Source organism: Tubulanus polymorphus, chromosome 10 (assembly GCF_964204645.1).
Source record: "Tubulanus polymorphus chromosome 10, tnTubPoly1.2, whole genome shotgun sequence".
Classification (NCBI taxonomy): Eukaryota; Metazoa; Nemertea; class Palaeonemertea; order Tubulaniformes; family Tubulanidae; genus Tubulanus; species Tubulanus polymorphus.
Window position 1 is genome coordinate 7,987,464 of NC_134034.1, and position 12,921 is coordinate 8,000,384.

Sequence of the window (12,921 nt, forward strand, 5' to 3'; positions counted from 1 at the left end):
TGAAATTTAGTGGATGGGTTTCAAACTGCTTACCCCTGGGAGACATACGTGGCTTTGCCACATTCTAGTTTCAAGATGAGATGATCCTTGGAGCTTTACCTGGGGAGTATCTCAAAATTTCAATAGTTCTATCAATTAGAATAACTGTCTAATTGGTTTTAATCCCCCCCCCCCCTTTGATAAGACACATGCCAAAGTTGAAACTATTGATTTTCTAAAGAGAGACCACAGACAAAGATAAGACATTCTCACGAGTGTATTTCGAACACAACTTTTAATTGAAAAATAAATTGGCAAATTACAAGTGGAAAACCTATTAAACTCTAATAGACTTAACGAACAAAAACAAATATATCTAAAAAAAACCAACAGCAACTAAGACGGTTAATATATGAATTTGAAACTGCAATTCAATTCAATGTTATCTTTATTGCACCGCAATAAATCGATAGTTCAGCAGTCGTGATGAATCCGTGGGAGGCCTCCACCCCCCACCCCCTTCCACGAGTTATTCTTATTGAAGTAACTATCGGAATTTTGAGATGCTCCCTTATTGCAGAGCAGAGATCAGGCCCCCCATTAAGTAACACGTGTAGTTCACCAATTGACCGAAGCAGTTAATCCTGTACATAAAGGAAAATCTATTGTTAAAACGATTTTCTTGAAAATATTTGGCTTTCTTAATTTCTGGGCCACGGTGATCTTGATGAAAAAAAAAACCATTTCTATCAATATGCGGACGAATTTTAGCCAATACTAATTTGCATTAGCCTACAAAACTCCAGGTGGAGCAATATTTGTAGGATCTAATTGAATTCAGATTATGATATAATGAATGATAATCCGTAAGGGAGCTTGTGGATTGTATCGACGGCATATTTATCATGCTGTGCGAGGTTGCTCTTCAGTAGACTTTTTATGAAGGTTGACCGGCCCGTTCATGTACAATAATGATTAGTAAGTCTATTGCCTGTCCAATCTTATATAGAAATGTTATTTTAAGGCGCAAAAGTTGAAGTCTACCAATTCAGAGCAAATATCACTGTCTATGTTTTCTCATATAGTCACTCTGTATTAAATTCTTAGGTTAGATTTTAAATTCTATGATTGCTTAATTCTTATTTATTTTTTGAACTGGTAGAATTAGGTAGTTAGCTGCAAATCGAATTTGATAAGATTTCATTGATCAATTTTATCGCGCTTGTTGCTAACACGACCATATAGAAAATTCTTTTTTGTTTAATGATGCGGAAATGATGCAAGTTTATGTTGAGATATTTACTAACAGATTTTCCTGGATGGTACCTTGGATACTGGGAGTAAATCAAAATGGTGTCAGGCCCCTGTGGTGGTAATGTGTACAACTATAGCATCAAAAGGCTAATTCTCTTTATAAATACATTTTGATATTTTAGGCAACAGCTGTGCAACAGAATTGGACAACAGCAGCAGCGGCAGCAGCTGCAGCAGCTAATCAGTGGAGATGGACTCCTCAGGTGAGAATTTAACGTGGTTGACAAGTTTTTTACAGTCCACATCACAAGCCTGGCAATGGGTAGTCAGTCAGTCATGAACTGACTGAATTGTTAGAAAATCCCAGAACCCAAGTATGATAGACAGTAGAGTTGAAGTACTATGACACTGATTGACTGGCTGATGCAATCATTCACTCAGTTCTAACTTTAATGGCAGCAGCAAGGTAACAAGTTTTCAATCTGATACAAAATAATTTTTTGTATATAGGCCCTAGCACCCTCCCCCCCTCTGTGGGGCTATGTACCTTCAGGGCTTGAATTTTCTGAGTAATAGACACTAACCTAGTGAAATTCATGAATGCTCAGTTTTAAGAAAATGGCCCTGTTGAAAACCAATTCAACAACATGGAAATGTGAAATAAGATTCATGGTGCATAGACCTTTTTTCCTGGCGCTCATGTGCATTAGGCTATTGAATCAACAAGGTGCTTGTACAATGGCAAAAAGGGGTAGCCCGGCAAATTTCTCCATGAAAGATTAACCGTTCATCCTATTCCCATGAGTGAGGCCTACCCAGTAACTTTATTTTTCTAGAGATGTATGCAGCCAGATACCGCTGTTTCCTCGCTCACTGTTACAATGCTGATAATGTTATGATTATCTTGCATATGGTAGGTAGATACTGTGTAGTCGTACTGTATTAAGATTGGAATTCTACTTTTATCGTCAAGAATTAGATTACCTTCTTTTGCTCTGAAGTCTCCCTAACTGATTGGCAGTGCTATACATTATATGAACTCTGATTATAATTGCAAACATATCTAGTTGGAAATTATTTTGCATGACATTAACGTTGGTGAAATAGTTGGTTTATTTTTTTTAATTATTCAATAAACTCATGACTGTATTTAATTAACATAGTTTCAGAAGAAACAAACACAGTATTTTCCAGGCACCACCTTGGACTATTTTAATATATATCTAAAAATCTGCATAGTAACCAGGGCAATTGGTGGCAACTGGCGTTGAAAGTCTTGTTTTTAGTTTGAAAGAAAAGCGCAGAACCGTGAATTGTGCTGAAATTAATTTTGCAAGGTGGCAGCACAGTGCAGTACTTTGTTAGTTTAAGACAACAGCCACTGGAACTTTCGATTTTGTGACAAACATTACAATCAGGGATGAAAATCTTCCGGGGAAACGCAGATTTCCGCAGTTGGAGGTCCATTTTTATTAGCCCACTTGGGACTTTAGTCCCAGCGGGCTATTGCGTTCACTTTTCGTCCGTCCGTCCGTAGACGGAATCCAGTTATTTTGGGAAGTTTTGAAGACGCTTCAAGGTAACGTCTTGATATTTGGGTTACACATGTATCTACCCTAGACACATCTTAAACCCAAAAACTGGCCCTGTCAGAATCAAGATGGCCGACTGGCAGCCATTGTTGTTCGCCAAAATCAGCACTTTTTACACATTTTTGAACTTTTTTAGGGAAATTTTGAAGACGCTTTGATCAATTACCTTGATCTTTCGGATATATGTGAATCCCCCCAGGGCCCATCAACATAACAAAAATTGGGTCGGTCGGACTCAAGATGGCCGTCCTATGACCTTTTTAGTGCCCAAAAATGTTAATTTTGGCCCGAATTCTGAGTCCTGTAGCTTCCTACTGGTTTGCCATTTCTCATTACGATTTGTGATGGGTGTTCTTTGGAAAGGGATGTTTTATACCTGAGACAGGTATTTTTCATCAGCCAATTATGACGCAATTGGTGGCCATCTTGGTGTAACCAGTACTCATTCGTAAGTGGGAAAAAGTTTTTCCACATTATATTGATACCTAAGCATATTTTGCTACCACAATCAATTAGAAAGTTGTAGCTCATAACGTGTTCTATGATTGTGGTGAGTTTCAAGGTAATTGGATTTCGTATATGGCCACCAGGGGGCGTTGAATAATACAATAGCTTAGCATTTCTTTATTATATTCGTACCTATGAATATTTTGTAACCACAATCAATTGGAAAGTTGTAGCTCATGACATCATCTATGATTGTTGCGAGTTTTAAGGACATAAGTTTTTTTATATGGTCACCAGGGGGCGTTGAATAGTAGAATAACTTAGTATTTCCTTATTATATTGGTACCTAGGCATATTTTGTTACCATGATCAATTGCAAAGTTGTAGTTCATGACATGTTCTATGATTGTGGTGAGTCTCAAGGTCATTGGGTTTTGAATATGGTCACCAGGGGGCGTTGAATAGTAGAATGACTTAGTATTTCCTTATTATTATATTGGTACCTAGGCATATTTTGTTACCATGATCAATTGCAAAGTTGTAGTTCATGACATGTTCTATGATTGTGGTGAGTTTCGAGGTCATTGGGTTTTGAATATGGTCACCAGGGGGCGTTGAATAGTAGAATGACTTAGTATTTCCATATTAAATTGGTAACGAGGCATATTTTGTTATCACAATCAATTACAAAATCGTAGCTGCTGACATGTTCTATGATTGTGGTGATTTGTAAGGTCATTGGTTTTTGTAAATGGTCACCAGGGGACGTTGAATATTGTTATTGTTAGATTGTTGAGCATTTGAAACCACTTCCCAAGTGGGCATGGTGTCCCTGGACCCCTAGTCATTCTTGAGATTGATGTAGATCCGTTGAGAAAATGATGGGGAAGGTAGGGTCTCGGGGGAGGGAAAAGTGGAGAGTTAGATTGTAGCATACTTAAAGAACAGACCGTCTCAAAATGCAGGTGTCAATGAATGACCTGAACCCCCCGGATGAGGCATTCGATTATTTCTATTTTCAATACGACAGGCATACGCAGATTCACAGACAGGGCTTACTGGTCAGACAGGCATACTATCACAATAAGACTTTAAGTCAGTGTTTGTGTTCCAAGGAATATAATGTCAACTGCCAACATGGATATAAAAGGCATTCGATGTTCTCACAATCAGTCACATTATTTATTGACAAGTTCATTTAAGTATGAACATGTTCTAGTGATTTGTATATCATCAGAGCCATCCTTTTATGAACTCTAGATATAAACAACGAACGATCAACCTCGTGGTAGCAGTCTTATTTTGTCATTGGAAAATGGGCGTCAGATGCGCCAAAAACTCCTTGAAATTTTCTTGGGGAGGTCACCCAAATCCCCCTTCGGTGCTCGCTGGCTAGCCAGCAGTACTTAGCCTAATACTTTTATTTCAAATTTTTCCGCATTTTTCAAACGCCTCTGTTTTCATCCCTGTACAATAATAATAATAATTTTTCTTCTTATAGCCATCAGTATAAAAAATATGAGCTGGTAAGATTATAATTTAAAACGCTTGGAGAATAAATATTAAGGTAAAATTTACAGGTGACTAAGATTAATTGCAGTCATAAACTTTTCTAAAAGAGTAATTTTTCAAGTAAGTTACACAATTGTTATTCAATTATACAGGAAAAATATATCAACGCCCTGGTCCTGTTCATTGAAGTTCTAAATGAAAAATTGATTTAATAAATTCAAATGGATTAGGCTGTGCAATATTTGTTCTAAATTAAGTGTTAGTCATTTATGAGATATGAACTGCTCACTTAAAGTTTAAGTGTCAAGTATTCGAATGTAGGTAAAAATCCCATTATTGGTAAGAATCCCCAAATCTTCATAGTAGGTAAAAATCCCCGCCTAGTTATCTTTTTAAAAAACATTTCAAAGCAATATGTTTCTACATTCATTTGCAATGAGACGGCATTGTAATTGAACTATGCAATGGATTTTTTCATTGTAATAAATTCTGTAGTAAATTGTTCGAATTGAAGGAATTTGCAGAATTTATAAGAATGATGAATTTTTCAATCATCTAACAATCGAACTGGATTATTTTTGAACTGTGTACTCTTTTTAACTTATATATTTGGTGGTATAAGCTGGTATATTTCACTGTGCAATGCCATGAATTATATTAGAAATAGAGAACTTTTAATTTGAAACATTTTAGATTCATGCGTAATATTTCCGAAATGGGAAATGAACTGTTTCATTAAGCTTCACGAAGTTCTAATTGAGTATTAATGAACTGTTAATTTGTAGTATGTTTTAATTCAAATAGTGTACACAGTAGAACTCACTCACCTCGGAATTGATCATCTCGGAATTTTGCTTGCATCGGAAAAAAAAAATCATTTTTCATTTGTAACTGTTTTTCAATGAAAAATATGTGTCTTGCTCGGAATTGCCCTCCTCAAAAACTTGTTTACCTCGGACTGACTACCGTGGGTCATTTTTCTTTGCTCACCTCGGAAAACTTTAGAGACCTTCCGTGTTTTTTATCCATTGAGACATTTGACTGACGATCTATGCAATATATATATCCCGGCAGTTTATTGATTTTGAAGAGTGTTACCTCTGAAATGAGTTCCCAAATGATTATCGTGACAAATGGCGCCATCTATTGGAGAAAAAGAAAGTATGTATAACCAGGAAATCAAATCATGTGCGTTTAAAAGGAACTTGGCTGGATTAACGTCAAGAAAAGACAAAAAAGTTTTCATTGGTCATTTGTTTTAATATGCCTGATGACATCGGAGTTTATTGCAACGAGACATACTTACATTGAAGCATAGAGGAAATTATGTCTTTGAAAATATTCATTTCTGTTTCTGCTCCTACCTCGGAATTCGCCTACCTCGGAAAACATTTTATGGCCTCGAGATCCGAGGTTAACAAGTTTTACTGTACTATAGTTTGTATGCTCATGATATCCTTATGTTGTCCACAGTAAATAATGATGTATCAATGATATGAATTGATGGACCCTAAGATTTTATCTACTTAGACCCCATTCATAAGGAGGGTGATTTTTACATACTTTGAAGAATTGGGGACTTTTGCCTACTTCGAAAAATTGGGGGTTTTTGCCAAGGGGATTTTTACCAATAACCCAAGTATTCACTACCAGGGTTCCTAGCAGGTCTCCCAAGTCGGTATTTATTTTTATATTAAATAAGAAATAGCAAGTATTACTTTTGATGTCTATGAAATAAACAAAAAGTCAGTATATTTTTGTATTTTTTTTACATTTTGTGGATGGGTGGATTATCCTCATACATCGTCAATTAAGACAAACTAACTGACAAGTCAGTGAATTAAAATCTCCTGATGAAGGGCCTCGGCTTATTGGGCGAAGCTTAATAAAAATGAACTTTATATGGGACTCAAATTTCGGCGCGACAGTTGTTGTTGGTTTGGCATTTGATTCATTAAAAAAGTCTTGATTTTCACCTTTCAAAGGTTATGATAAGTCTTGATTTTAACCAAGGCCTGACTATGAACCCTGACTACATTCATCCATTGATAGGTGAAATAACTGCATTGGTTAATACTTAACACTAAATGTCTAAACTGACGAGGCTGATTGATAATTAAGAGTTCAATTAGATGCATGAACGACATCTATACAACCTTAGGTTCAGCCAGGACAATGGAATTGTATCTGGAATTTCGTATAGATGATCATATCTGGTTTTGATGCTTATGGTTATCTTAAGATACAACTTGTTATCAGCATCAATGTTTTTATTGCTCATATTACACTGGAGTAATACCTGTGCCAGTATAACAACCTAACCTGAAAGTGGAAGAAGAGTTACCATCCATGTTTTACTGGTATCACGTAAAGAAAATTTGCTCATCATTTTGCATTATTATTCTTATCAATATTTCAGCCCACTCACTGTTTCAGGGATTTTCTCTATCGCAGAATTTGTTGATAATAGACAACAAACATAGGAGAACGATGACCACACTCAAACGTGGTGAATGGATAATAAGATAAAATCCCACTATTTACAGATTAAAAGAATTTAAAAACCAGAATTTATTTATTAAATCTAAAATATATAAAAGACACGACGTTTCGATCTCACCCTAGAGATCATCGTCAGGTGTGAGAAATAGACTAAAAACAGGGGTATATATACATACAGAGGAGGACAAGTTAATTGAGTAAATAATTAGTGTTTGGCAAGGCATGAAGTAATATACTTAGAAAGAAGGGAATTATGCGGAGAAAAGCCATTATTTAAATTGGTACTAATATCTGAGTGACGAGTAATTAGGGCAGACTCAACTATGTGGCGTTTAGTTTTGCTGGAAGTATAAATAATTTCGGCTTTATCAAAATTAAAACGATGACCAGTGTTCCAAACGTAATTGGCTACGCCACTAGCCGGTTTTTGATTTATTATATCCGAAATTCGAGTTTTTAAATCACGACCAGTTTCGCCAAAGTAAATTTTATCACAGCCAAAACAAGGAATTTTGTAAACTCCGCAGTCCAAAGGTTTAGATTGATTGTTTTAACCAAAGTCTTACTAATTTTGTTTTCATACGTGAAAACTGCAAAAGAAGAAATAAAATTGAGGAGGATTTTCATTTACTGTGCTGAAAATTGTAAGTCGATGTGCGGCATAGTTCGGAGCTGTGATGATAGCGCCCTCGTTTTAGTAACACATGAAGCTCACCAAAATCAACGAAACTGTTAATCTTTAGATGAAGGATATTCTCTTAATAAAAAAAGATTTGTTTGAAAATATTTGAACTAAAACTAATCATACATACGCCCGGGATTATCTTGACGAAAAAAAACGTTTGTATCGTTATGCACATAAATTTTGAACAATTCTAATTCGCATTAAAAACACCATACAGGTCGATTAATATTGCGTAGTATATAGTTGAATTCAAACACTTCATTAGCTGCGGCTTACTTGCTACGATCCTGCTTGTACGTGGGACACTTCTTGTTGACCTCTGCACCTTTTTAGCGCTACTGCTTGACGCTAAGGTTAATGATGAGATGGTTACATAGTAGGGTAGCAATACGCCGCAGGCTTTCTCATACAGTGTGGTTCATGTTCATGTTCAAATTTATTTCACGGAAAGCATGACAGGCTATTTACACAGGTAGAGAGAAAAAACAAACAATAAAATTTAGAATTTTTAAAAAAGCACAATTAAAAAAAGAGACAAGCTTTCTGTGTAGGCCAAGTAAAGCCTTCTACAGTGCGGTTAGAATAATACTACAAGGGAACGCGGACTGTCGCGTCTGTCCGGCGAATGAATATTGCTCACACGCACATATTGTCATGTCGAAGTGACCTTCTGTAGATTGAGAAAAGATAGAGAATTCATTGAAATGTCAAACTTATTGCTTACCGCCACGCAGAAAGAATCTTTTTAGTTGTAAAATGTTATCTATATCTGTTCATTTCTAAAACTGTCGGGTCTGATATAGTAAAATGTCTTTGTTCATGGTTGAAAAAAGTAATGTACAGGGTAGATAGGTGGCCGGCTACAACTTTTAAGCTCAGCAATGAGTGGAGAGACAAGGTATCAATTTTTTAGCCTTAGATCTTAGCTTTTAATCCTGAAAATCCGGACAGAGTTTGTATGGAACTTAGAATACTTTCTCATCTCCCGATACAGCTAGATTTGATTTTAGCTTCAGCAACAAAAATATAAATATGACATCTGAGATGCTTTTGATTTAATGAAACCTTATAATTTAGTAGGTGGCTTATAATTTATAATGATTGTATGTATTTGATTTCAAAATCTTTTAGGCCTACTTAAAATGTGTTACGTTCCTTCTCTTCCTTGTATAAACATCTGTTTGTTATTTAAAATGTAATTACCTTATACTTTTATGACATGCAATTCCTTTTATGTCAAGTATAAGCTGATAGAGCACCTTACTACCAATGTATGGTCTAGTATGGTGGATATGATTAACTCCTTCAATTCACTAACTTCAAAAAATTCACTAATATAACTTTTCATCAAAAGTCCCGCTTTTTTTCATAATCCCTGGTTTTCATCCCTGATACCCATTACCATAGACGCCGTCTATCTGCTGAAATCGAATTTAAAACATTTTAGCGATAAATGAGTCAAATTGTTATACAAACATATTGATTTTGCATTCATATGGGAGAGGCGGTGTTAAGGTAGGATAAGGATAATAAGCAAGTCTATAAAAACAAATTGCAACAGTCAATTGAAATATTGCCTAGTTGCAGCTGTGTGTACAATTTCGAGGTCATAGCTAAGGCAAACATTATTTCCATTTAGTATTATCAAATCCGATCATTTCTTTATCATCTTTTATCAATTTTCATACAATTTATTGTGTATTTATTACAGGGTCCAACGCCAACCATTGCGACAACTCCTGCGAGCAGTTACTTATACCATCAGTCCATACAGCCTGGTTTATCTCCAGAGCAGTTAATGTATGCCCAACCACCACCCCAAGCCTACCAGCCATCAGACCTCAGCGAAGCAGCTCTCATGGATACTGAGGTACGATCCTACATTTAATCTCACACCCTACTGACTAACTGAAGGTAACAATCTTAACAGTTTGATATTTCAATTTTAAATGACTTTTAAACAATTCAACATTTACCCCCGTATATAACATGGTACTGAGATTCTAAAGTGGCCATGAAATCTGATGCAGATAATCGTATGACACAGAATTAAAGAAAAAAGTTGTCTATATTCTAAATAGGGTAATAGATAAAAACGGCGTTCACACAAGTATTTCAGTACAGTACTAAGTGTTCACATAATTAGATTATTCAAGGCTTATTTGTGACTTCAGGATGGTGCCAAAATAGTATTGGCAAGTGTGGAAAGGGATTCTGTGCTGATAACTTGATATGGCACTTGTTATGGCCTTGTACAAAACAATGAAGATGAACTTTTGGCCACTTGATTTGATACTCAAATCAATAGATAGTATAGCTAAGTGTACACAAAATTGACATTTCAAACTCGACAGTAGAGCAAGATAGCAGAAATTTGCATAGCATGGAAATCCCATATTCATATATAAAATGACTAATGTGCAGACAACGATGTATTGTAAATAGCCATTGATATATTTTTAGCCCACTTGGGACTTTAGTCCCAGCGGGCTATTGCGTTCACTTTTCGTCCGTCGTCCGTCCGTTCGTCCGTCCATAGACGGAATCCAGTTATTTTGGGAAGTTTTGAAGACGCTTCAAGTTAATGTCTTGATATTTGGTTTATAAATGTATCTACACTAGACACATCTTCAGCCCAAAAACTGGCCCTGTCAGATTCAAGATGGCTGACTGGCAGCCATTATTGTTCGCCAAAATCAACACTTTTTACACATTTTCAAAGTTTTCGAGGGAAATTTTGAAGACGCTTTGATCAATTACCTTGATCTTTCGTTTATATTTGAATCTACCAAGGGCCCATCAGCATAAGAAAAATTGGGTCGATCTGACTCAAGATGGCCGTCCTATGACCTTTTAGTGCCCAAAAATGTCGATTTTTGCCAGATTTCTAGGTCCTGTAGCTTCCTACTGGTTTGCCATTTCTCATTGCAATTTGTGATGGGTATTCTTTGGAAAGGGATGTTTTATACCTGAGACAGGTATTTTTGATCAGCCAATAATGACGCAATTGGCGGCCATCTTAGTGACATCAGTACTCATTCGTAGGTGGGAAAAAGTTTTTCCACATTAAATTGATACCTTAGCATATTGTGTTACTAAATTCGATTACAAAGTTGTAGCCCATAACGTGTTCTATAATTTTGGTGAGTTTCAAGGCCATTGGTTTTTGTATGTGGCCACCAAGGGGCGTTGAATAATACAATAACCTAGTATTTCTATATTATATTTGTACCTATGCATATTTTGTTACCACAATCAATTGCAAAGTTGAAGCTCATGACATCTTCCATGATTTTGGTGAGTTTTAAGGACATTAGTTATTCTATTTGGTCACCAGGGGGCATTGAATAGTAGAATAACTTTGTATTTCCTTATTAGATTGGTACCTAGGCATATTTTGTTACCATGATCAATTGCAAAGTTGTAGTTCATGACATCGTCTTTGATTGTGGTGAGTTTTTAATAACATTAGTTGTTCCATATAGTCACCAGGGGGAGTTGAATAGTAGAATAGCTTACTATTTCCTTATTAGGTTGGTACCTAGGCATATTTTGTTACCATGATCAATTGCAAAGTTGTATTTCATGACATGTACTACGATTGTGGTGAGTTTTAAGGGCATTGGGTTTTGCATATGGTCACCAGGGGGCGTTGAATAGTGGAATAACTTAGTATTTCCATATTTAATTGGTAACGAGGCATATTTTGTTATCACAATCAATTACAAAACTATAGCTGCTGACATATTCTATGATTTTGGTGGGTTTCAAGGTCATTGGTTTTGTATATGGTCACTTGGGGGCGTTATGTATTGAAATTGTTAGATTGTTGAGCATTTGAAACCACTTCCCAAGTGGGCATGGTGTCCCTGGACCCCTAGTTGTAATGACCGCTACTTTAGCTCAGAATCTTGTGTGAACGCCACTACAAATGATTTGGAATCGTCTTCAATTAAAGACACTTGGTGACTAACTACTGTCTCCAATGGAATACCGGCTAGGCTACTGAGGGAAGCGAGGATTCAGTGATTATCCGTTAGGATCGCTAGTGGCACTTGGTTACTTTGCTTCAATTTCTTGTACATTTCAATTGAATTCCAATTACTAAATCAATTTTCAGTGAAATCAATACCATACACTGAATGAGCAAGGGAATCTTATATCTATTCGATGACTCATTTGATAATTATCGGATTTTGAAGCCAAAGAAATCAAGTTCAAACTTCATTAAAAATGAACTGATTTTCACCGCGAATAACCCATACACGGTCTCTACCTGGGCAAGCGGTCCTTCGAGAGCTGCACCTACTATTGTATGTTTTTATCGATGTGGAGGTCTGTTCCACTACTGAAAAAGCACCACCAGTCACTAATCATATACACAGGATTCAACCATGATTTAGAAAATTCCAATATTTTGGGAAAACATGAATTGATGTTTGGATAATTTGAACAAGAGGGTTTGTCTCACACTAAACATGGAGGTAATAGGGTTGCCACAAAATGTTCAGCATGGTATGTTTCAACGTGTAAAAATGGTAGTAAGAATGGATGAAAATTGAATCAAATCCCAAAACATCTATGCCAATAAGTGCAAGTGATTTTGATGTGGTTCTTTCCAAATATTCAGACCTTGAAAATAGGAATAATTTTTGGAACTTTAGAACACTTACTCATTAAATTCATTTGATAATCAAAGCTAGAATTTACAGTGCCCAACACTATCCTCTTAATTCCACTGATTTGAAATGCACAAGGTTAGTGTATGTTTTTTTTAAATCTGCATTTTGTAATAATCACAAATTGTTCTCCATGAATTTGGCTATACTCATGATACTTATGATATTGAATTTACTTATTGAAATAAAGAACAATAGATAAAAGTTAAGTTTTATTTGGCGGTCAAAACATGCTCTTCTTTCCTCAGTTAGAGACCGAGGGGTGTTCAAT

At 35.9% G+C, this 12,921-nt stretch overlaps 1 protein-coding gene across 1 annotated transcript in view; it reads left to right on the forward strand.

Moving 5' to 3' along the window:
* LOC141911550 (uncharacterized) overlaps positions 1 to 12,921 on the forward strand; it is a gene marked incomplete at its 5' end in the record, with an annotated part of 62,009 nt that overhangs the window by 25,055 nt on the left and 24,033 nt on the right. The window contains 2 exons of the mRNA XM_074802539.1: positions 1,416 to 1,496; positions 9,683 to 9,841. Of these exons, the coding sequence (XP_074658640.1) occupies positions 1,416 to 1,496; positions 9,683 to 9,841 (240 nt within the window). The remainder of the gene's footprint in view (positions 1 to 1,415; positions 1,497 to 9,682; positions 9,842 to 12,921) is intronic.